General features: G+C 30.1%; 1 protein-coding gene and 1 long non-coding RNA gene across 2 annotated transcripts; one reads left to right on the top strand and one right to left on the bottom strand.

Moving 5' to 3' along the window:
• Positions 1-760: 760 nt before the first annotated feature.
• LOC125601242 (probable leucine-rich repeat receptor-like serine/threonine-protein kinase At3g14840) lies at positions 761-6,485 on the bottom strand. Its single transcript, XM_048773522.1, has 12 exons — positions 6,352-6,485; positions 6,099-6,258; positions 2,250-2,321; positions 2,071-2,139; positions 1,913-1,984; positions 1,717-1,788; positions 1,559-1,630; positions 1,391-1,462; positions 1,215-1,286; positions 1,044-1,115; positions 878-949; positions 761-797 (listed from the first exon to the last, which is right to left on the bottom strand). The coding sequence occupies exons 1-12, from the start codon at positions 6,440-6,442 to the stop codon at positions 776-778; spliced, it is 918 nt and encodes a 305-aa protein (XP_048629479.1). The 5' UTR covers positions 6,443-6,485; the 3' UTR covers positions 761-775.
• Positions 6,486-19,895: 13,410 nt separating this feature from the next.
• LOC125601241 lies at positions 19,896-21,740 on the top strand. The gene is made up of 2 exons (XR_007334149.1): positions 19,896-21,257; positions 21,351-21,740. It is a non-coding gene; the product is annotated as an uncharacterized LOC125601241 (long non-coding RNA).
• The last annotated feature ends 5,244 nt before the right edge of the window (positions 21,741-26,984 follow it).

Below are 26,984 nucleotides of genomic sequence, written 5' to 3' on the forward strand. Positions count from 1 at the left end.
GAAAAAAATATTAATACAAACATAAATCAGATATACGCTGCTAGATGTGTTAGAGATATTATTTTGTAAAGTATAGCTTCAAGTACTCTTTGGGACATATATAGCTACTCAGACACAAACGTTTGAGCTGTAGAAAAACATAACATCAATATTCTAGTCAGTGTTAGAGAGAAGTAGCCATAGTCTACGGTCAGAAATGAACTGAGAGTTGTCTGACTGCTTTAACTATGGCAGAATATTTCCTAGATGTTAATGAGCAAGACGATTCTAAAACTTATGAGAAGAAAATAAGGCTTACTGGTTATTTGCCACTAAAGGACTTGTGCTTGAAAACATATTCCTGTGATTGAAAAAGAACCAAGAAACTGTAAGATGTATATTCATATTTTAAGGCATTAGAAGTTTTAAATATTTATTGTTATTCTTACACATCATTCTTCTGACATTCTGCGGTTCTTAGATCATTGGTAAAGTCTTGTAAGCAAGATCACTGCAATATAAATAACCAAACAAATGGTATTAGGATGTGTCACTATAAAAGATTGTATACATTTATCGTCGAAGAAAACTTGCATCTTTTCTCCTTTGTCTACCATCCAAATTGTACTTCCCCACTTAACATGTTACTTGTCAAATATCTGAAAGATTAGGACACAAATTAAACTTCCATTCATAGATAGATTTTAACAAAACAAGAAGAAAGAAGAGATGAGCAGAGAGTCATACATGTTATCTACATCAGCAAGAGCGCTATATTCTACCGGAATTGGTCCACTTAGTTTATTAAGCTAAGATCTCTGCAAAATGAGTCTTACAATGTCATCTTGAAGTCTTTTTCATATTTTAGGCTGACCAAAGAAGAAAAGACTTTACTTACAAGAGTTTTAATGATGTGATTGGTCCAAGATACGGTGGTAACTCTCCTGTAAGATTGCAGTTCCTAAGAATCCTGTGAACAAATAGCGGGTGGAAGTAGAATTTAAGCTAAAAGAAGGTTGGAAGAAACTATTACTGAAATCGTTTAGTGTTAGAATCAAACTCACAGTGTCTTCATTGATATCATGTTTTGTAGTGGCGGAAATGGAGACTCTGGTCCGCTCAAGTCACTGATTCTCCTACAAACCAGATTAGGAAAAGAAACAATAAATCTCGTTGATAATGAGTCCACTAAAGGTGACAACAAGGAATCACATACGCAAAGTTGATGTACTTACAATTTTGTTAACTTGTTGAGAGAACTAATGGTTTTAGGAATCGGTCCGACTAACCCACTTGCTTGAATAACCCTGTAACATGCAAAAAAAAAAACAACAACATTTCACTCATTTGTAAGTCACCAATACCCATACAGGATACGAAAAATTCTGTTTACGCTGAAAGAACTGCTTACAGTTTTTCAAGTTCTGTCCAGTTCTGGATGAAATCTGGTATACTACCGGTGAACTGGTTGTCACTTATACGGCTACAAATCAAGAGAATAATATATATTAATATATAAAGTCAGAATCACCAGCAAAATATGCATTACGAAATAGAAGAATATTAGGGGAAGTATTACAAATCAGTCAATGTAGTAAGTTTGGAGAATGTACTTGGGATGTCTCCACTCAAGTAGTTCGATCGAAGATGCCTACAAAGATAAACATAGTCTCAACACTAGTGAATTCTATGAATGTTCCGTAGATTTTTTTTAAAAACTTGGACAATGATTCTTACAATATTTGAATGTTTGGTAGATTCCCAAGCTCTGGAGGTAATTTCCCTGAGATTTGGTTGAAATCAAGGCCACTAAACCGAAATGTCAAAACCAAAACAAAAAAATCAAGACGTATCAGTTATCTTCAAAATATGAATTATCTGAGACATTTACATTTTTAAAAAGAGAGATCGATCAAAGAATGGTGCTACTCACAGGAACTCAAGGCTTGTAATGTTTCCAATCTCTTTTGGGACTGGACCAGTTATTCGGTTTCCACCTAAGTTACTGCATTTCATCATCCAACAAATCAATCTACACATTCATGCACATATGTAAAGTGCATATGGACAGAGACACGCATATATACATACAGGTATACAAGTGGCAAGGCTCCCCATTCGGGAGGAATTGGACCATTGAGAAAATTTCTAGACAGATCACTGCAAAGAGAAAGAAAAAAGTATCAGTTAAGTTAGTTAATGAAAGACACTGGTAGTGGCATATATTGTAATAAAGGGGGTGTTCGAGGGATAATATTTGCTATTCTTACATTCCCTGCAGAAAAGGAAGTCCTGCAAACTCTTTCGGAAGAGATCCATTAAGGTCTTGTCTCGTGACATCTCTGTCCAAGATTAAGAGAGAAAAAGAAAGAAGAGTTTTCAAAATACCGTTTGCAAAAATATAGGCCTATTTATTTTTCGGCCCACTACTATTCAGCACGAAAGTTGAACAAAATAAGCTAAAAATCTGCACTATGTTAATTTTTTTTTTAATATTACAGTTTAGAAGATAAATAATATTCCCTCTATTTCATTTTAATTGGTGTTTAAAGTTTTCCCACAAAAGAAAAAATTTAAATTATTATGTAATTTATTTTGGTAACATAAACTGATAAAAGCAACATTAAATAATTCTACAAATAAAAAAATTCAGTATTTTGTTATTGGTTACAAATTTTAAATTATTTTAAATTTTATCTGAACATATTTATTATAAAACAAAATAAATATATTTAAACACCATTTAAAATGATTCGGAAGGAGTATATGAAAATATACAAAGTTTAGTTCATATAAACAATTATATTTTCTATTTAAATTAAATATAAATAACATTTTAGCTAAATAATTCAAGAATTAAAGTTTATTCGTTTGATTTAAAGATTTTTATCCAATATTTTTTTTTGTTATAGAAAAATATGAACCATCGAAATATTTATATATGACAAATTGATCATAATATATAATTGGAAGAAGTATTGTTGATTCTCATAAAAAAATAAAAAGAAATAAGTTACAATATGATTTGGTGATCGTCACTTGTGTGCCTCAAAACTGGAAAAGTCGAACACTTCTTCATCTCTTTTTGGGTTCCAATTTTTTAATATGCTAATGTGTTAATAGACTACTAAAACTATTAAGGCCCAAAAGCCTGTACTTTTTTCCTTCTTGCATTTTAATAGAAAGCCTCAGTTCAAAAAAAAAATAGTTACAATATGTCTAATTTATATAGGGAATGATCTAACATGATTTCCTGAACTAATATGAAATAATATATATATATATATATATATATAGATAATGATAAGTTTTATATTCTAATTATTGATGTATATCCTAATACTGACTATTAGATTTGGGTAGATTTTCTAGATCTCTAAAAATATAAACATTCGTTTCTTTAAATTGGTTTTTCTGTTTAGGTAATATACCAATTTTCAAGATTTTTATCTAGTATTATTTTTGGTTATAGAAAAATATGAGGTGATGATTGTTTCATCAGTTTTTAGATTTTAGATTTTAGATTTAGATTTTAGTTTTGATTTTTCAGGTTTGTTTTTGATTTTTATTTTTGGTTTTAGCTTTTGGTTTTAGATTTTGATTTTGGTTTTTGGTTTTGCTGTATTTTTTAGTTTTTCAGAAAATAATTAATACATTAGTTTATAATAATACATCAAAATAGCAATAAAATATCTAGAATTTACCATTAAAATTTATAAAACTATTATAATTATTATTTTAAACTAAAATAAAGTAACATGTTTTTAATTATTGTTTTTATAAAAAAGAACTTATATTATACTAAAGTATAAATCATAAATATATATAAGTTACACAAAATTAAATATTTAAAAATTGGAAACTATTTAGAAACATTTCATATATATATATATATATTTAATTTTTAAGGCTATAGAAATATTATTTTATGCATGTGTTGTTAGTTATTAAATCTTCATTGGATGAAAATGGTTTTAAAAACTAATAATTAATAAAATATGTCAAATTATATTTTTACAATTAGTTTTTTCAAAATTTATAGTAATATAATAAACAAGAAATAAACATATATAATATTTTATTAAAACATTATGTTTGTTAAAAAGAAATTAAAATATATTAACTTTTTTTTCAAGTAGTAATTTTTAAAAAAAAAAAATTTTACTAAAAATGTAAAATATTAATATATATGAATAATAAAAGAAAAGTACGTAAGTAAGAAGTTTAACAAACATATGTATTTTGACCCGTGCAACCGCACGGGTGTTTGTTTTCACTTTTCTATACATAAATTATTGTTTTAGAACATAAGTGGTATATATTTTTAATGTTAATCATATACTTAAATATTTATATAACTATTTCAAATACAATAATTTTATAATTTACATGTTATAATTAATTAATTGTTTAAACCTTATGTATTTGCCACTTCTTATTATATATTTATCTTATTGTATTTGCATTTAGTTATTAAGCAAATTAATATATTCATGAGAAAATATATTTAAAAATATTTTGTATTTAATTTATGCTAAATTCTGACCCGTATTTCAAAACTGGATTTCTTTTTATCAATATTTTTATGCTTATTCATTTTAGATAATTTATTATTGTATATATAAAAGTATAAGATATGTTATTTTTAGACATGTATTATATAGTTTGTTAATTTTAAGTCGTTCTTCTATCATCATATTATATTTTAATAAATAGTTTATATTTATGAAAATAAATTTATAAATTTATCAATTGAATATAATTTTATCATATTTATTTTAGTATAATAATTATATTTTAACATGATCATGACTATAAAAGTAGATAAAATAGGATATAATTTATTTATTTTCATTTCTAAACGATAACTTAAATACATTAAGTTATTGTTTAAATATTACACAGATTTATTAGAATTTTTAAAATATAATATATAAATATATATTATATTTAAAATGAAAATATATTATGATTAAAGTAGTTACAAAGATTTTATATTATTAACTTTAAAGAAATACATGTTAATTTTTATACATGTATTATATAGTTTGATAATGTTAACCCATCTTACCAACATATTAGATTTTATTTTTGAACATAAATATTTTATAATTACGAAAATAAATATATAAATATATAAATTTAATAATTTAATACAATTTTATTATATTTAGCTCAATATAATAATTTTAATATAATATGATTGATTATGATTATATAATAACTAAAATATTATAGATTTTTTATTTTTCATTTTATATAACTGAATATATTAATGTATAATAATTTTAAACTAATTTCGAAATTAGTGAAAATATTTAAATATAATTTCAAAAATGAAGATCTAGTAAAAATCTTTTTAAACAGATTTGTTAGAATTTTAAATTAAATATATTTTTATTTAAAATGAAAAGATATCAAAGGATACTATGATTAAAATATTTTAAAAATTATATTTATTATTAGTCTGAATTAAAATATAGTATGAATTTCTATGAATAGGTTCATTAGGTCCATTTTTTAAAAAAACATCACACATGAATCAAGGTTGTGACTTCTGTTTTAATATATAAGATATGTATTTAACTAGTGTTGATATATTATATTTATATATTTTAAAAGGTAGTCGTGCATATTTAAAAAAACCAACAAAACATGGATTTTGGTTTTTCATTGAAAACTTTGTTAAACATCTAAAATCTAGTTTTCCTATTTTATAGGAAAACTCTTTTGTTAAAATCTTGATTGGCAACAAAATCAGTTTTAGTTTTCCTAAATTGTAAGGAATCACTTTTAAAAAAATCTTGATTGGACAAAAAAGTAGTTTTTAAAAAACAAAAACCAAAAACCAATCTAAATCTGCAGACAATCAACCTCTGAAACGTTTAAATATTTATATAGAATTTGGTTTCTTTTGAATTGGTTTTTCTGTTTCAGGTAATATGCTTTTAAAAATGAGACCTCGCATTCGTAAAGGGGCAAAGTCGAACATATGGAATGTCAAAAATCATTTATTTATGCTTGATATTAAATCTGAACATGGAAATGGAAATGAAAATTTTATAAACAAAGATGTATATACATTTTTTTAAAGGGAACAAAGAGAGAGAGGAACGCACATGTAGATGACATGGCAAACGGAGGAGGAGCAGTTACAAGTAACCTCGTCGGCGTCAGGAGTTCTCCAACCTCCTACGGTTGAAGCGACGTCGCATGGATCCACACTGAAATCCCAGTTATTTTGGTGTAACCCCTTCGCTACGGCTCTTAAAACGTCCACTGCGACACAGAAAACTAACATCATTATACAACTGACGAGTGACGAATAGATACGAACGTAACGTACGTATACCCACATTAACATATGTATACCTTCATCTTTGGCTAACTTTTGAGAGGAAGCGAAGCCGGAGAGTAAGAGAGAGACGAGTGCGTAAATGAAGATAAGTTGAGTTAACGACATTTTCTTCTTCTTTCTTTAAGACTGTTCTTAATTTGTTTGTGTGAGAGAAAAGATGGTATGAGAGTGAAGTATAAAAAGAAGGGCACGTCGTCTTTCTTGCCAGTGCATCTCATGGAACAATAAAAAAAATCTGTTATAAGTGCATCTCCAACCCTACTCTATTTTATATTTTAAACATTATTTTAGAGTAAAATCTTCTCGAACTCCACTCCATTTTCAACTCCAAAATGGAGTAAAGCTTGGGTTACTCTATTTATGGAATAATATTACCCATTACTTCATTTTGGTGATGAATTTTTTTTATTTGTGAAAACGTGGAATGAAAATAATATTGTTTAATTTAGAAAGTAAATAAAAGACCACAAAATCGCAGGAAAGTTGAGATATTTACGAGTATTATCTGGTTCTATCCGGTTCCAAACTGACTTAATTCGAACCGCCACAGAAACTAAACCAAAACTGTAAATCATTATTAAACCGAAGGAAATCTAGACCCCACTCCATTTTCAAACCCCACTCCATTTTCGACCCCAAAATGGCCTAATGTCTAGGGTTACTCAATTTATGGAATAATCTTACTCATTACTCCATTTTGGTGTTGAACTTTCTTTATTTATGAAAATGTGGAATGAAAATAATATTGTTTAATTGAGAAAGTAAAACCACAAAACCATAGGAAAGTTGAGATATTTATAAGTATTATCTGGTTCTAACCGGTTCCAAACTGACTTAATTCAAACCGCCACTGAAACTAAACCTAAACTGTAAATCATTTTTAAACCGAAGAAAATCTAGACCGATTCGACCCATACCTAATAAATTAAACCTTAATTTAGGATTTACTTCCCCAATCCCAATTCCATTCCTTTCCCATCTTTCCTTCTCTTTCTTGGTCGCTTTGTGTGTAAATCGAGAGAATGAATCGAGATGATGGAGACGAAAGAGATGTCGGAGGAGCCAGCGATGGTGACGGTGACAGATGGGGTCCTCTCGGAGCCGATAAATGTCTTCGTGGAAGCTGCGGTAGCGGTTGCCTCTGGAGAGGAGAATGATGGTGAGGATGATGTCCCTAAGGATAAGGAATTGGACGGTGTAGTAGAAGGAGATAGAGATGGGGAAGAGGAGGAGGACGATGACAACAAGGTAAAAATTTAGAAGAATTCCCAATTTAGGATTGGATTTTGAGTCGTAGTATCCGTTTTTTGAATTGGTAATGTTTTGGTGAAGAATGGAAAGATGTGTAGAACTAAGAATTATGGTATAACTATATGTAATAATAGTACCACTTGGTGAAACACTGAGAAAAATTGGTAAAATTAGTAGGTAGGTATTCTAGGGATACTATAATAACTTGGGAAAACTATTTGGTATTATTGGCAAAACTGATGTAGAAGTAAATGTATCTTGCAGGAATTTGAACCCATTGAGGCAATCAAACCAGAGAGAAAAAAAGTGTGGTTCATTGTCAATGGTGTTCCCATCCGTTTGTGAAGGAAGGAGGGATCGAGAGTTTTAAGGATCAAAGAGGAAGTGAAGAAAGGAATCCAGAGTATATGTTTAGGATTGGAAGTTTTTTTTGTTGATGTTTCATGTCGGATTATTTTGAAAAACTATATGCTTTCTCGGTTTGTAGAAGTTTGAAGCTATCATTTTCTGGATGTTATAATTTCAATTTCATTTTCTGGATGTTGCATTTTCAATTTCATGATATCGTGTATCAATTTCAATTTCATGATATCAAGTTGTGATTATACAAAGATACTAGTGTTACGATTATGTTTACATCTCTAAGACAATCTAAAACACTTAAACATAGAATTCTCCAAACTTTCTAACAATTTTATCTTCATTTTCGTCATTCACTGTCTCTTTCTTTACAAATTGCTTTTCATTTCTTAAATTGTTTTATTTACCTGCTTAATCACTCTATTCTTCTTCCGGATCTCATCACGGGCTTCAATCAAAGCTCTTTTTTGCCATTTTGTACCTTCCTCTTCATCAAACCAAGAGAAGTACTTGCATTCATCTCCAAGCTGCCACAAGGTCCAAATTCTAGTTTAAATCTATATTTCACATCTGAATCACTAGTTAAAAAGTTCAATTATCATATCTCATACCTTAAAACGCGGACAACCAAAAAATCGTTGACCTGGATTTTTGTCAGTCCAAGCTTACGTTATACTCGCTGGTAAGCTACAAAAACACAATCTCTGACCAGAATTTTGGCTCCTCGTGGACGATCCCGAACCCACTTCAATCTTCACTTTTCCATCTTCACTTTTTGGTTTGATAGAGAGAGAGAGAGAGAGAGAGAGAGAGAGAGAGAGAGAGAGAGAGAGAGAGAGAGAGAGAGAGAGAGAGAGAGAGAGAGAGAGAGAGAGAGAGAGAGAGAGAGAGAGAGAGTGAGAGAGAGAGAGACCCCTAAGGAAGAGAGCAGAAATCTAACAGGAGAATGGGGGGGGGGGGTCCGTAGATTCGAGAAATTGTCCGGTTTGACTCTCGGAATTGTTAGAGAGAGAATTGTAAGAGAGAGATGGATAAGAAAAAAGTGAAAGTGAGAGGATGTTGTGTGGTTGAGATGAGAAGAGAGAGATTTCGATGATTTTCGGAACACATAAAAGAAAAAGTGAGATAATTGGAACAAATGTTTTAAATAGTTAAAGTGCCAAAAAAAATTCATTTCCCTCCAAAGATTTGTTCTTAGTTATACTGAAGATACTAGTGTTACGAAATTTGGTCATAGTTTTATTTTTTTGGTGGTTTTTAATTTATTTAGTGTTACTAATCCTTTTACTTTGGTTTTCTATTTTTACTTTCGATTTTAGTACTTTAAAATGTTAGCCATATTTTGTTGTGCAATAACATTTTGATAAAGATATAACTCAAAAAAATTTCTTTGTAAGAAGTTCTTCATTAAGAAAGTGTAGTTGGAATTACAAGGTCTTATAATGGATATATTACTAGTTTTAAAAAAAATTCAAAAACATTTATTACGTTTCTTATAATTATAAGTAGTAAAGAAACCAAATGTAAAACTATGATAACCGAGTTTTGATATAGATAATACTAATATCATTACAAAAATAAAGTAGATAACCAAGTTTTACGCAGTTTTCCAAAGCATTCATAATGATATACCATAGATTTTACCCACTTTTGGCCATGATATATTAGTGTTTTAGGATGTAATTATTCTGTTTTGGAGTCATTTTACCATATTACCAGGTTCATGAGTGTTTTGCAGGAAAGTGGTAATTTTGGTGTATTTTGAAGATAAAATGAGAAGAACCCCTAGCTTACCATCGAACCAGTCCGGAGGTCGACATTCAGAATTTAACATCGATTGATGCATATCCTGTGCCGTCGATCGACAGCGAAAAGCGCAAGACCCGAATTGGTTTCCAGCCGACTTAAAATCCAAGTCAAACACATTACAGAAATACTCCTGGCCGACTTTAACCTAATATTTATGTGCTCCGTCATTGTTCTAGGCAACACGCGCTTTCATACTTTCTTACTTTTCACAGCAAACATAATTTAGAGTTTTTGGTAGTTTAGAGAGAAGATCCAAGACTCATTCAGAGCCTTGTATTGAAACTCTAGTTTTATACTCTATTCTATTATGCAGTTTATTCATATCGTTGCTATGATTTACTTTGCTATGTATGAGTAATTGACTCAGTAGATTTATGGTTCAATAAGGTTATGAGGGATTAGCCCAAAATATAGAATTGCTAAGGTGATAAATATCCTTCAAGGAATTGTTATTAATGACCGTGTTCTAGAATAGCTAACTAGAACCTTGAATGTAGGAGTAGACAACTATGACGGTAGGTTCTGCACCATAATAGATTCTCTTGAGTTAGGATTGCTAGAAACAACCGACAGCTGATCTAAACAATACTAGTGAACCTATCGATCAACTCGCTATATCTTACCTAAGAAAACATCGATCAACACTCTTACCATAGCGGCGATCGACGTTCGATCCATATCAAGAAGCGATAGCTGAGGTATTGGACTTAGTCAATAGGTTTGATTCAACAGCGAAATCTGGAATACTTTCTCATAATAAGTCGAGTTCTAGGATTGACAACCTAAGTATTCTATACGTCTATAATCCTTATTACCTGAACCCTAGATCTAGCGCTTTCATTTAATTGGTTACAAACCTCAAACCAATCAACTGAACAACTATCTTGTTCACTCTGCTTATTTACTGTTCTAATAATTTACATAGCTTAATCACTGATGATTATGATCTATTGTGTGCCCTAGTTTTTTGTGGATTCGATCCCTAAGTACTACAACTGAACCTCTTATTTGAGAGAGTAAAAATCACTACTTAGCGGTTAATTTGAGTGATACCACAACACAAAATAAACAGAGAATATAGCTAAATGCATTACTCATAATTCATCCAAATAACTAACTTTTAACTCCTTCCCTTTCACGTGATGCGATTCGGAGGTATCATCTTCACCTCCTTGATGTGATCCAATACATTCTAAGAAGACATGTCGCACAACATAAAGTGTCTTGGAATACGCCAATCCCCATAATTCCGTCCAATAGTATTTTGAGCACAACTCATGGATATCAAGGCGCCTGCCAATTCCCCCATTGACGTTCTTAGTGAAATAATGTAAGCAGCCAGTCTGTCCAGACAAGTAAACTTTTCATATTCTCACACTTTGCATGTACAATTTTTCCCTACCAAGTTCGCCAAAAACATATTTCCATCAATGTCGGTGATCTCGTACTCAAGCTCATAATTATCAAGATCCCGCACAAGTAGCTTTTGTGCAACAGCCCATAGATCGTGGAAGTAGTTCTCAACCAGAGGTATCCGTTTGGTATCGATTGATCCAGAAACATCATCCTTTCGATGTTGATTGAACCAATCAGAAAATTTCCTGATGATACAATTCAGCATTGGTATTCAGGCCCACCTCGCTGAACATGTTCTTCATTGATTCCACACTGTTATTTGTATCCAAGTTGTACATGTCACATGAAAAAAACATTTGCCATTTATCCTTTTCAGTATGTTCATGCACATACGTATACGCTGAAGGATATCTTATCTTAAATGTATTGTAAGAAGAGTTGAAGTCAGCCACCGTGTAATATATGCCCAACTCCATGAATCTATGCCCGACTATATCCTTGTTGACTTTACAAGCATGCCATTTCACATTTTCCTTCAAATGCCATAAACAATGACTATGGTGAGCCTGTGAAAACACGTTTGCTATAGCATAGATCAGGCTTGATTTATGTCACTCATGAAAACTAGCTCAAAAGAGTATGGTATAACACTTTTAAGCATCTCGAAAAAACAAGTCCAACTAGCATGATACTTTCCATCTAATACTGCAAACGCAAGTGGATAATTGTGACGATTAGGATCCTGATCTTTCGCGAAAACTAGAACACCACCATATCCGTTCTTCAGCCATGTCACATCCATAACTATCACTTTTCTCATAACTGCAAATTCTTCAATGCAAGCTCGCAAGGCTATGAGGAGGTAGTTGAATTTACATGCCTAATCCAATTTCACACAGGTTTTGTTCCTAGATTCACTTGCTCTAACATGTACAAATAACTATACATCATCTTGTAACTCTTTTCCAGACTACCACATATATCACAAACCACCAGATTCTTTCCGTCCAACGATCTGATGTGATTGCTCATTGTATTCTGCCAAAAAAGGAACAAACTCAACAAACTGACTAAAATTATCCAAAGTTATACCAGTTGTTTCTATTTTTTCCAGTTATCCACAGTTCTACCAGTTGTTCCTAGTTTTCCATTTATCCACGGTTCTACCAGTTGTTCTGAGTTATACAATATTACTACAATTATCAAGAACAAATTTAATTAGTTTTCAGGTGCGGATCGATCTAGGTCCCATTCTACTGTCTATACACTCTCATTCACCACCAAAATGCATTATATACCAAATTGACTTTACAAATCGACCCCAAACAAAACAATGCCGTTGTGCATACTCCTAATAAAATTCAATTGTAAATCCATTGAAATCTATTTTCGAAAGAAATATCAAGACGGAAAACACAACTTACGGGATGGTAGATGCTGGGTTACTATTAGTCTACACCGACAGACGGCGGCGATGGAGAAGCTGCGGGAGAGAGGAGTGTAGGTTCTGCCGAGTTACAACGTGTTTTCTTTTATTTTATTTTTCCAATTTTTTATTATTATTATTTTAAATTGATAAAGACAATACCAATTTTTAGCCAAATCGCAATAACCAATCATGAATCCAACCAAACCGCAGTTTCTGTTTTTTTTCTTATAAAAAAATTTGAAACATGAAGACATTTTCGTCAATGAGAGAAGAGCATAAACGACTTCAGAGGAACATAAACAATTGCTTCTTGAAAAGAAGGCATGCAGGACAATGTTCCAAGAAGAAAGGATTTGTGTATGTGACGATGAATTGGTCAGACTCCAAGAGAGACTTTTACTCACAAAGTCATTTGGGAAATAGAAGAGAGAGGGAGAGGACACAAGAAGATAAGCGAGTCAACATTGTAATTTAATAGGATAGAGGATTTAAATTTGCAACTTGCACATAATAATAAGTAAACCTGGCCAGACTCAGAAAAACCAAGGGCCCAAAGCATTAAAATAATTCATTGCTTCTTGCTCTGTAGACTGTATTACTTTTTAAATTCTGACAGATTATAAAAGAGTTTGTTTCGTTTTTTTTCGTTTGAGAGAGACATATGTGAATATATCTAGTCCACGATTGATTTTATTAAATGTATTTGTTGATGTAGTAGTATATGCATTTTGGAATTTCATAAGAAAAATTATATTAGTAAAAGATATATTAAGGTGGATACAAAGAGAGGAGCAAGTGGCTCACTGTTCGCACCAACTCTGTTGCCATCTCATCAAGCGGGATTTGAACTCTGCAACTACCTCTAATAGAGAGAGTTACATTGAGAGACATATTGTGACTTTTGTTTTCCCTAACAGACACATTCTCTAGTTGGCACACATTCTATAGCCAGTTGTAATTTTTCGGACAAAAACAACCCTCCTTTTGTCTAAAGAGAACTGTGTTAGTTTTAAAGAATCAAACTTAAAATTTTTAAGTTTCCATTCAGTTGCAATAAATGATAAAAGGGTTAAGTCAAAAAGTAAGTTCATGAGATAAAGTTAATTGTTTTTGGTCGTTGGATCTGTTTAAAAGCTAAAAAGATCTAACGGCAGCGAATATGGAGTGCTATGAAGGTGTTTGGTAGATGGTGCGAGAGAAGGTAAGCAGATTTCGCTATAACTTTCTAACATTACAAACTTATTTTTCCTCTATACAACTTTCTGTGGATACAATTTATATGGACACGAAAATGTTACAAAATTTTATGTGGGCAAATTCTGTGTACACAAGTTAGTGGGCAAGACCGTTACTTTGACTTGGATGGGATTGGCATGGATGCATGCGAAGCCGTTGTGTGTGTATTGAATCAGTGGTTAGCTTTGTAGTGGACACGCAGCCGTGGACATGAGATGAAGTTAGGCATGAATATGTAATATGTTAGTTAAATACCAAAAGAGCCACACATACTGAGTTCGTGGAATTAAAGTACATGAATAGACATAAGCTGAAAGGCATATTAAGAACAAAACAAAAGGTGTTCATTAGGTGTATCATGTGTGGCGACATGAGACGGGTTGCTAAGGTTGTTGTGGTTGGGTGAGTTGTGGTCGGGTAAGTCATGGTTAGACGTCAACTGTTCGGCAGCTTTATGGTCAGAGGTCGATGTGTGGTCAGGAGTGGAGTGGTTGCGAAGTGTGTGTTCGGGCGATGTGTGGGCGGGGATTGTGTGGTTGTGCGACGAGCAGTGGTCAGACAAGTTGTGAAGTGGTGAGGAATTAAGGATAGGTGTCGAGTGAATGTCGGAGTTGAGGAATAAAGGATAAAACTTTTCTACAGATTTAAACAGAAGAACATAGAGTTGAGGTTTATATCGAGAACTCAGACAAAACTAAACCACCACTTCCTCCTCCTCACGTCCTCCACCTCTGTATCCATATCCACCACCATAGCATCCACCATCACGGCATCCACAGCCACCTCCTCCTCACGTCTTCTACCTCCGTATCTACATCCGCCACCACAGCATCTACCATCGCGGCATCCACCACCACAATCAGAGAAGAAACTAACTTTTCATATATGAATCAGTTGCGAAGAGTCTCACGGGAAGACGGTGGTCTACGGCGTCCTCTGCAGAATCTGAAAAAGGAAAAATCGTTAACGGTGACTGTGGGTGGAAGATGAAGAAACAACGGCGGCAGAGACAGAGTACGAAACAGAACTCACCTTTCATGGCGGGTTTTTCTCAATCAACGGTGGCTGGCTGTGGCTAATGACGAATCGACTATCGCCGGAGAGGATCTGATTTTTAGAAACTTGATTACGGTTTGACGAAGGTTTGAGTTTCTAGATTTACAAGAAGTCGGGGGAGAGATAAAACTAGGGTTTGTCTCTTGGAATCTACAAAATGAGAAAGAAAAAAGAGATCGACTCTTTCAAAATTCAAGTAAAAAATATCTGAATATATATTATTTGTTTTATTGTTACTAGTTAGGAAAACCAATTGTTCTGGTTAGAGAATTTATGAAACTCACTTTCACTAAGAGGTGAGGGTTAAGCTAGACATTTCACTAAAAGAAAGTGTCCACTAAGATCAAAATGTCTTAGAGTGTAATTCATAAGATGAATTGTGTCTGTGGGCGTAAATATCTCCCTCTAATAAGAGGATCTACTAGGCTATTTTATCACATATGACTTAAAGAAAATGGAGACACGAAATATCTCATCTATTAGCCTATAAAACGTTTGAACATGTATTTACCTGTTTCTATATTTTCTAAACATTTTTCATATAAAAAAAATAGATTTGTCGGAAATAACTAATTCAAGTTAATTTGGTATGAACCAAAAATTAGAAAATCATCAGCACAAAATTATTTTTAAGAGAATGTATATTTTTTTCTGGGGTTGTTACAAATAAATATGTAATATACTTAATACTTGTGATATGTACTTTTATTATGGGATATTTGCAAAATTGACTAAAAACACAAAGTCAAACACAAAACTAACCTACGATTTTTTTGGAAATTTTATTTACCTTATTCACCCTATAAATTTGAATTATTTACGAAAATGCCATTAATTTTTTTCTTCGAAAATTGATTTTTTACTCTCTCAACCCCATCATCTTCAAGCATTTACAAGAATGTCATTTCCATCAATACACCAACCACTATGAACAACCAAGTTGAAGCTCTTAATGCACCCAAAATCGATTTACACTCCTTTCTCATTTCATATGAACTAAACAATATCTCTTTCACTTTCTTTCTATATTCATAAGAAAAAACCCAAAATTTTGATTCTAAAATTTTTTAAGGTTCATAGAGCCATTCAAGCTCACGATTTTTGGTGGGTCACTTTCGTTTGAGGTTATGGGTGCTTGAAAAAAGACTTATGTGTGCTAAGGAAGTTATCTCATGAATTTAAGGTATTAAATCAATTTTTTTTAGATATGTCCATCATAAGACTTTCTTGTAAGTCTTCTGGATGTAGAAGACTTACACAGAAGTCTTCTGGTCAATGCATAAGTTAGTTTTGCAATGGACTCTATGTGTATCTTTTGAAACAACTTATCTGGAAGTCTTCTGGTTTTCTTTGTTTTCAAAAAAAATTGAAAATCCCAAAGACGACTTCCATGTAAGTCGTCTAGGATAGCCATGTTAATTTTGCATTTGAACGGATTGTATCCGAAATTTGACTTTTCTTAAACGACTTACATGGAAGTCATCCACAGAAAAATAAAACTTCAATATTTAATTTTTGCTAGATGACTTCCATTTAAGTCGTCTCGGGTTACTTTTGTAATTGAAAAATAAAACTTAAATATTTAATTTCATCCGGACGACTTACATGTAAGTCTTCCGTTAGACGACTTACGTGTAAGTCTTCCATGATTTTATTCCGAGATTCCGGTCAAACTTTGGTTACCACAGACGACTTTCGTGTAAGTCGTCTTCCGGAAGACTTACATGTAAGTCGTCCCAAGAAAATTTAATATTTTAAAGTTTATTTTTCAATTACAAAATTAACCAAAGACGCCTTACATGGAAGTCGTTTAACAAAAAATTAAATATTGAAATTTTGTTTTTATGTGGACGACTTCTTTGTAAGTCGTCTAAAAATGACAAATTTTTGACACAACACAATCAAATGCAAAACTAACATGTTCATTCTAAACGACTTACATGGAAGTCGTCTATGAGATGTTCAAAAAAAATTTGAAAACAAAAGTACGCCAAAATTTACAAAGACGACTTCCAAAGAAGTCTCATGTAGAGCAAACTTCTCTGTAAGTCATCCTTTGTAAATTTTTAATTGCAAAAATGACTTCTTTGACGACTTCCATGAAAGTCGGTCAAAAGATTTTCATGGAAGTCTTCAACGTCAACGTGTTATACACTTTCATTTTCTCTAAGACTATAAAGATTTTTTTAACATTTTCATGTTAATTCATGTATATTTGTCAATATTGAAGCTACTAAATGAAACTTATAACTTAATTGAAGATAATTATGAGGTTAACAACATTCGTGCTTGTTAATGTTATTAGCTAATTCAAGAAGACTTCTATGTTAGTTTTTGTAAAACTTGTATTTTCAACTTTAAGATATAGTTTTTTAACTTTCAGTAATGTTAAATAACTTCAAAAATATCAAGTCATATGGTTTAATGTATCTTCTTAGAACATAAGATATACTTTTTAACTTTCATGAAATTTAAAATTTTAATTTTCACCTAAAATTTTGAGTGAAATCCTTTTCTTATATATAAAAATATTTCTGTTGTAAGTTGCACTTTAACCACATGGTTTTGAGTTTTAGCCTAACCATTGAACAAGCTTTTGTCTTTTTACGTGTGCGAATATCTAATCTACTAAAACTAAAGTATAATTGGAAATTAACCTTTAATTCACTATTTTAACTAGGAAAGGAACCCGTGCGATATCGCACGGGAACTCATTTTATAAAATAATTATGTTATATTTTATGATTAGAGAAAATACATGTGTTACAAACCTATTTTCATGAAACTATATTACTTTATTTATTGTACTAAAAATCTATATTTTGTTTATAGGTTTGGTTGCGGTAAAATTACAAATATGTCAATACCAGATAATATATATGTTTTATTATCCATTTAACTAAGTTATTTGAAATTTTCAAAAACAACTAAACATTTGAAACTAATTAAAAAAGAGTCTAAACATACTTCAATTTATTCAAGCAAAAATTAAAAGTACACTGATGTAAACAGATTCATTTTTATCTGAAATATTATTTAAACTTAAAAATAAAATTTTTTTTGAAAAGTTACACTTCAAAAAAAATTTTTAGTATATTATAGGATGCATGTCTTCATAAGAAAAAAAAACTCTTCAATAAACAATGCATTTTCATGTAAAATAAAATTTTAAATAGAGAAAAATTGAAAATAATAAAAAGAAGTATTCATAAACTGTTCAATTGTTACGTGAAAAATACCCCATAACTTAAAATTTATAACCAGTTGGTAAAAAAACACACACATTGAAGGTTCTATGCATGTTCTAAGTTATTATCTTGAACACATTAATTAAAAAATATATGCTACTTTGCATAAATTATATTTTTATATAAAACATCTTCTTATTGCTTTAAAAAAGTTTATACGCCACAAAAGAGAGAAAAAAAATATATCCTGACTTTCCATAGACTTTTAAAATGAATAATATTAAGTGAAATGTGAAAATAACCAAAAATTATCAATAAAAATATTTAAATGAAAAAGACACATAAATACATATATTATATATTGTTCAACTAATAATATTTGTAAACAACCTTATTAGTAACATTTATTTTATTTTACTGATTGTTATACCAACAAAATTAGAACTAAAGTCACATGAATTAATTTTTACAGAATAAAAAATTCTTGACCAACAAGATTTTCACTCAAAATGACATTAATAGATTGTTTTTAGCACCATCGTCAATGTATATTATTTTCGTGTATATTATTTATTTAATATCATAAATATTTTTATAAATAGAATTATTATTTTATGTATTCATAATAACTTAGAAGTTCGACTAATTCGGTTAGTGATTTATTTAGAATATTTGAAACATCTTTATTAAACATTATAAAAGAATATTATATAAACCAACAATCAACTCTTCTTGATACCTAATAAATAATCAAATTTAATACTGATATATAAAATATATTTTTCATAGTATTAAATATATTTATATAAAACTTTATGTTCCGGTTATATTTATATTAGAATAAATATTGCATCTTTTAAGGTTTCTTCTTACAATTGTTACATGATCTTTAGTTCCAACCGTTTCCTGAACAAATTTCAATTATTTTTTCATGACATTTAAATAATTTTTTTTATTAAAAGACCATACTAGAATTACTAGTTTGTACTCTTTTTAAAAATTATTAATTATATGTCAATAACAAAATCAGTTACTATTTATATATATATATATGTGCTCTTTTTTTGAGAAAAAATATCACGGAAATTGGATACCGTAGCAAAAGTCTGTTGACTTATATTTACTGGTCCCTTCTCATTTGTATGCCATCTAAATTTGTCCAATTCACAGTAACTAAAAGGAAACAATTGTAGTTTTTGGTCAATGTATGTTACATGGATCAAACGTGTGTTCATAATCATGTATATGCACATGGTCTGATAGGAACACCGTAACCGTTGTTGCATAAAGGTTCTGGAAATTAGAAATGTTTCTTCCAATACACTACAAACACACGCTTGAATGTTCTGAATAGATTCATGCACGAATAATATGCTTTTTATATTCAAGAGTTTTAGTTACATGTGCATACGTGAGATAGAATATTATAGATTCTGCGTTTAAGTTGACGGTTTCTAAGTTTTTTTTTTTTGAAACTAACGGTTCCTAAGTTTTTAGTATGAAAAGTCACCAATCCTTGATACTAATGTGTGCATGCATAAATAGTTCTGAGAAATTAAATGATATGCAAGCGGTTGACTTTTGTGATTGTTGCGATGTGAAAAGTCACAAATAAAAGTTGTGAGTACCAAGAGTCAGTCGGTGAATTGATTCAACATCAAACTAAATCAAACATGGATCACGATTGCTATCTTTCTTTTTTTTTTAAATAAAATAAAATGTTAGGGTTGAATTAGAACAAGTCTAAGTTAATGTCATGGCTTGATTTCATCACAGGAATCATAAAGTATAATCATCACATCCTTTCTTATGCAGTCGAAGTAATATTGAGATATAAATACTCTGGAGTGTTATCGGTTTTTCAAACAAAATTTACATTTTTAGGTTAAGATATATAAGCATAACAAAAAGAGTTCATGTTTATATGTGTTTTCAAAGATCTCTATATGTTCGTTAACAATGAATCTCTCTATTTTCTAGTTTATTTGTGATTTTTGTGATTTTATGGTGTTTAATTTGTTAAAGTCCAAAACTCTTTATATAGAAGATTAAAAATTGCAATGGTTAGTTAATACCAAAAGTTGCAATGATTGATCACCAAGAATTACAATCACCAACAGTTGCAGTGGTTCATCACGAAAAATTGCAATGGTTCATTACTAAAAATTATATGATCAACAGTTGCAATCTTTTATTTAATCAGTTGTAACTGTTCCACCAAATAATTGCAATGATTCACTTAACTAATATAATTATTAAAAAAATCATCCTCATATATTTTAGACATTTAAAAAACTTTAACTAATATAATTATTAAAATAAAAAGACATGATGTTAAGATGAAAAGATACATACTTATATATTTTGCTAACTTCTTTTACATCAAAGCAACTTTTAAGATGGAAAAAAAAACACATTTAAATATGAAAACAGACAACTTTTAACATTTTTTTTTTAATTCAAGAATGTTTAGTTACTATAAAATAGTATATTTACAATATATTATGAATAGACAAAACATTACAAAAGACACTCTATTGCATATGAAAAGACACATAATTATAAAAGAGACACTTATTGAGATATTTTAACAACTAATTGAAAATTAATTTGTCTTTTATAATGAGATGACACAATTCTTAACACTGAGAATTGTATAAAGACACTTGTTGATTAAACCAAACCGGTTAACTATGGTGGAGAAGGAGATCGTTATCTGAGAGCAGTTATTGGCGATCATGATGGCGATTGACACAAGGCCACTTTTTCTGCAATTCTCAAGAGAGATTTGACTTTACATATCTCTTTCTGGTTATTTTTTTCTTCTTTTCATGATTCTCAACACCTAAACAATTATTTTTCTCTTTTAAAGATCAAAAGAAACGTGAGTTTCCGTTATGGTATTTCACGATTTTGTTCTTTGTGTTTTGCTCTTCTCTTTGTTAGTGGAGAAGTTCATATTTATTCACAGCGAATGGGATGATAATCACTTCTTCCGATTTGTTGTTACAATCTCCGACATGGTTTTTATGGTCATGGTCGATGACAACACAAGACAAATATTTGTGTTGAAACCAGATTCAAGCGGTAAGGAACTCATCCTAATCGCTTTACTCTGGAAACAATCGCCCTGGAAGCCACCATGGAAAAAGTATATCAAAGATGGAGAGGTACAAAATGATGAACATTCTCATAATCATAATTGAGAATTGTTTATGGTGATGCAACCACAAAGGTATTCAATGCTCGTGAAAGTTATAATTCAAGATATTTATGGGTGGTTTTTCACTGGAGATTCATTTTCTTTGGTGTATGGCGATGTTCTTAGAATCGTTGAAGATTGGCAGATTTTCTTACTATTTCTTTTCAGAGAATCAGTAAAGAGGATTTTCTCTGGCAGAATACTTATAGATTCTATTTGGAATCTGGCCAATGTTATACATCAAAGAAATCTTCAAAGAAGAATTTGGAATTTCATCAAAAAGATGGTAGCCAAATACAAATGGTGTTACATGAAGAGAAACAAGATGGTTCAGAAGAAAATTTCTTCAGTTCTTACTCTTTGTGTTGTAATGTTTTCTAGGTTTAGTTTTGCATTTAGTTGTAATTCTATTATTTTATATATTCTTGTTGTAATTTTACATTTTATTTAAATAAAATAGTTGTTAAAAACAAAATACACTTGTTGATTGAGATTTACCTACTTTGAAAAACTTTTTTTAATAGATGCATTTTGGAAAAACATAATTTTTTAATGAAAAGACACACTCTTATAATTAGAATCCATGACTCTCAAAACTAATAAAGACACTTATTAAAATATTATATATAGTTTTAAAGAAAATTTCAGTAGTTGCATTCCGGAAAAAGTAGAAAGACACTTCTTGATATATTTGTAACTACTTTTTATTTTTACTTTCCTATAATTGCATACTAGAAAATAAATTAATCTCAATTATTTTCCTGAAGAGACACACCTTTTATAATGAGAAGACATGACTCTTAAACCTAATAATTTAAAAAAGACACTTATTAAAATATTATAACTATTTTAAAACAAAATTCCAATAGTTGCATGTTGGAAAAACAAAATTAATTTCAGTTTTTGATGAAAAGATACAACTCTTAGGAATTAATTTCTGCCACTTTTAATTTGTGTTAATCTTCCTCCTTTTTTTTGAAATACGTATTTGTCCAAGAACATAAATCAATGTCTTGATGTCTTGTTTGATGTCCAGGAACATAAATCAATCTTTCTCTTGCACGTGTTTGATGTCTGTTTGATATCTTGTTTGATTTCTGCCACTCTTAATTTTCTTTTCACTGCTTGCTCAAGGAACATAAATCAATCCAATTGACGCTATTTGAATGTCTCTGTAATCCAATCTCTTTTTGAATGGTTAGGAATGTGTGGGTTGAGATGGAATGAATTGCGTTTTATTTTTTGGCCAACGAACAATCCACTTGAACACTTACACCAGCAACTATTGTAGGTTCTGATACCCATCTGTAACCAAGAATAGCAGCAAAGTGTAATATACCTTGGCCACCTTTCTTCCAGGGCTTCCTGCATAAGTTTGTTTTTCATATTCTCTTGGGAGATTCCATTCATTAGCGTCTGATCCAGTTGGTCGTCATTCTCGAAAAGCCGTAAACTAATCTTCTCGCTCACTTGGGACAATAAACTAATCTTCTCTCTGGGTCTAAGTTATCATTAATTGTTTTTATGTCAAAGTTACTAATATGGTAGATATATCCTTCTTTGAAAGTGTATATTGTATTAGCGGATGATCAATAGTAGCTTTTATCAAATCTCCTAAAAAGGATAAAAAATTAAATAGATGAATAAAAAGAATCAAAATTTAAAATAATTATTTAAAGCTTACATTTTTATCGACAAGCAAAAGTTCTTGGCTCAGTGAAATGCTTCATCTCCTTCAAGTTTGTGAATCCCATTTTTGAATCAAGCGAGCAATCAATTCTTGCATTAAATGTTATTTTTTGAAATCCTTCGGTTTTGAATATGAATGTCTAAAGGTAGTGATGTATGAGTCCTGGGGTAAACAAAATTGATTCTAAATAAAATTAAAAAACCAAAATTGATTCTAAAATAATAATGCTGTTGATGTTTTATTTCGATGAATTCTTTTCTACCGTTTTTTAATTTAACGGGGAGTGAACAGTAACAAAATTATAGGTGAAAGGGCAAAGTCAGTCACTTATATAATTGCTGAAGGGCAAAGTCAGTCACTTATTTAATCACCGAAGCATTGTAATTGTTTGTGAAAGGGATGCAACTATTCATCACATTTAGAACGGTTCCTTTATAGTCACTTTTGGATAACACATAATTTTATGGCTTTTATTATATGACCACAATTTTAATCATCTGTAGATAAATATTACATATTTTTCAAGCTAACTTTAAACCATATTTTGCATCAATATTTTTATATTGAAAAGATACAACTCTTAAACCTAATAATTGTAAAAAGACACTTATTAAGATATTTTAACTATTTAAAAAAAATCCAAAAGTTGCATATTAGAAAAACAAAATTAATCTTTTTTTTTTAGAAAAGATTAAGAGATGCAACTTTCATATAGATGAATAATCACATTTTTTCAGTTTAAAGGTGGTTATTTTGAAATAATACTTATATGAGTAGTCACAACTTTCCAATTTAAATAGTCACATCTTTTTAATTTAAAGGTAGTTATTTTTAAATGATACATATATAAATAGTCACAATTTTTCATTTAAATAATTACATCTTTATAATTTAAATACTAACTAATACACAACTCTTGAAACAAATAATGAAATGACACATCTTAGGGTATGACTGGTTTTCCCGCTACCACCCGCAAACGCAGCTTTTGCGGTTGGTAGCGGTTACTGGCGTTTTGCAACAATCGCTCAAACCGCTCTAAACCGCTCCAAATCGCTCTGAACCTCATAAATTCAAAAGCTGGTTCCAGCTAGCGTTTGCGGTTGCGGGCGTTTGCGGGAGGATAAAAAAAATTTTATTTTTTTTCCAAAACAATATAAATACAAAAATAAAAAAAATCAATAAAAAAATAAATTGAAATTATAAAAATGCTAAAATATATCAATTATATTTTAATTAATATTATAAAATTTTAAAATAAAAATATTTTCTATATTTTAAAAAAATTTAAACTATAACTTTCTAAATATAAATTTTATATTTATTATAATATTATTATTTTTGATATTTTTATAATTGTATAAAATGTAAATATTGTTAATTTTTTATTTAACCGCTGCTGCATTTGGTAGTTAACCAGTCATAAGTATCCCGCAAACACACCAATTTCTAACCGCAGAACCAGTCGTACAAATCTCTTAAAACCGTTAGAAACCGCAACCACCCGCATTCGCAAACTCCCGCAACCGCAACCGCAACCGCTGCGGTTGAACCAGTCAGACCCTTAATATATAATGAAAAGACACAACTTTTAACAAGAAATAAAATTCCTATTAAACACACAATTTTTCAACATTGTTTGGGTTTGCTATTATTAATTGTTTTTTTCTTTGCCATTTTATTTGATTAGTAAAAATTATGCTTTGAGAAGGCATGGACATTGGACTATTTATAGATTTTCAAAAATTTGTTTGAAGAGTCACATCTTTTGAATTAAAAGGTTGTGTCTTTTTGTAATAATACTTATATGAAGAGTCACAACTTTTCAATATAAATGGTTACATTCTTTCAATATAAATAGTTATTTTAAAATTAAAAAACACAACTTTTAATTGTTCAAAAGACACAATCTTTCAACATAAGTGGATTCACAATCTTTGGAATTAATTAGGATTGCTATTATTAGTAGATTACATCTTGTGCCATCGTCATTAAGAGCTTGACTGGTTTCTCCGCTACCACTCGCAAACGCAGCTTTTGCGGTTGGTAGCGGTTGACAGCGTTTCGAAACAATCATACAAACCGCTACAAATCGCTTCAAACCGCTCCGAATTTCTTAAATTCAAAAGCTAGTTCCAGCTAGCGTTTGCGGTTGCGGGCGGTTGCGGGAGGATAATTTTTTTTTCTTTTTTTTTAAAACCATATAAATACAAAAATAAAAATATTTAATAAATTTTTTAAAATGGAATTATAAAAATACTAAAATATATCTATTATATTTTAATTAATATTATAAAATTTAAAAATAAAAATATTTTCTATAATTTTAAAATTTTAAAACTATAACTTTGAAAATATAATTTACATATTTATTATAATATTATGATTTTTGATATTTTTATAATTATATAAAATGTAAATATTGTTAATTTATTATTTAACCGCTGCTGTATTTGGTAGTTAACCAGTCATAAGTATCCCGCAAACGCACTAATTTCTAACCGCAGAACCAGTCGTACAAATCTCTTAAAACCGCTAGAAACTGCAACCACCCGCATCCGCAAACGCCCGCAGCCGCAACCGCAACCGCATCGTTTGAACCAGTCAGGCCCTAAGTGCAGTTATTTAGTAAATAATTAGGTTTTCACGTTTTTTTTACCAATCGGGCTTTACCAGCCCAACTCGAAAACCACTATAAATAATCATATCTTTGAACCTCAGACCAGGCTACAACTCGGTTCAGTTTACCGCAGCTACCGCATTTTTCATTTCTTTGATATTTTATAACATTATAAAATACAGTTTGTAACTTAAAACACAGAAGCATTACCAAACCTTCGTGTAACATTAAGCACATTTAGCATAAGAATGCATATTACAAATTTGACTCGGTTTACATCCAATTGTGAAATTGAGTTCCGGTTTTGTGTTATGTTTTTTTTTTTGGTAAAAATGTAAAGATATCATTACCAAGCTTTTAAGTTTTTGACAGAATTACAAAGAATAACAAGAAACAGAAAAACAAAAATAAACCTAAACATAACTCTATCTAGCTAAACAAGGGCATACACAAGAAACCAATTCAGCTATGTCCACACTATCCGCTTGCCGCAAAAAAAAAGAGCCATGTTAAACCGAGAGTCGGAACCCGGTAATTTTGACCTCTTCGATGATCCGCTCTTAAAAATGATGATTTTTCCGAGAACAGCTTGTCGAGGGCTTAAAAAATACGGACTTCCATGGAGTTTATTTTACTAAGTGTACTGCACTTAATATCTTTGTAGTTACAAAATATTCCTAAAATCAATCACCTACCTACTAACTTAGCTTATCACGACCCTAATTTTCAGCTACCACATTAACCACAAATATATCCCCGAATTTTTATTTTCCATATAGTATCACATAGATAGAAAATAAATAATGAATAATTCAAAGAGTTCCATTCTCTTTTTATGATATTTTTCTCTATAAAAAGATAAATAACATTTTTTCTACCGTAAAAAGTCATACAGATCCATTTCATAAGAATATTTTTATTCATATTATAATTTACTTAAATACTCTATTTTAAATATAGAAATAAATTATAATAAATATATACATTAATATAATTACATATATAATTTGATAAAAATATATAATTATAACTTCAGTTATTTGATAATATATATAATAATAAAAATATGATTTATAAATTGATGGAAAAATCTTATATTCGTAATTATTATTTATTTATTAATGTGACATATATTATTTATATATATATATATAAAAAAGAAATAACTATTACCATATTTCTAAAATCATACCAAAATAAATATTTATGCAAAAAAAATATTTTTGATATAAAATTTATTAGTCATTATTATATTATGAAATTTTGCAAAAATAAAAAATCTGTATATAGAAAATAATCATTGCCATATTTAATTACCAAAAACATAAATTTTAATATACAAAATTTTACATGTCACCGTTAACTTGATGATGTGTCATATTTTTCTAAAACTATGTCATTTTTTCTGTTATGAATATAGTGATGACACATATACAAATCACTTCTCAAA

Source organism: Brassica napus, unplaced genomic scaffold (genome assembly GCF_020379485.1).
Source record: "Brassica napus cultivar Da-Ae unplaced genomic scaffold, Da-Ae ScsIHWf_248;HRSCAF=418, whole genome shotgun sequence".
NCBI lineage: Eukaryota > Viridiplantae > Streptophyta > Magnoliopsida > Brassicales > Brassicaceae > Brassica > Brassica napus.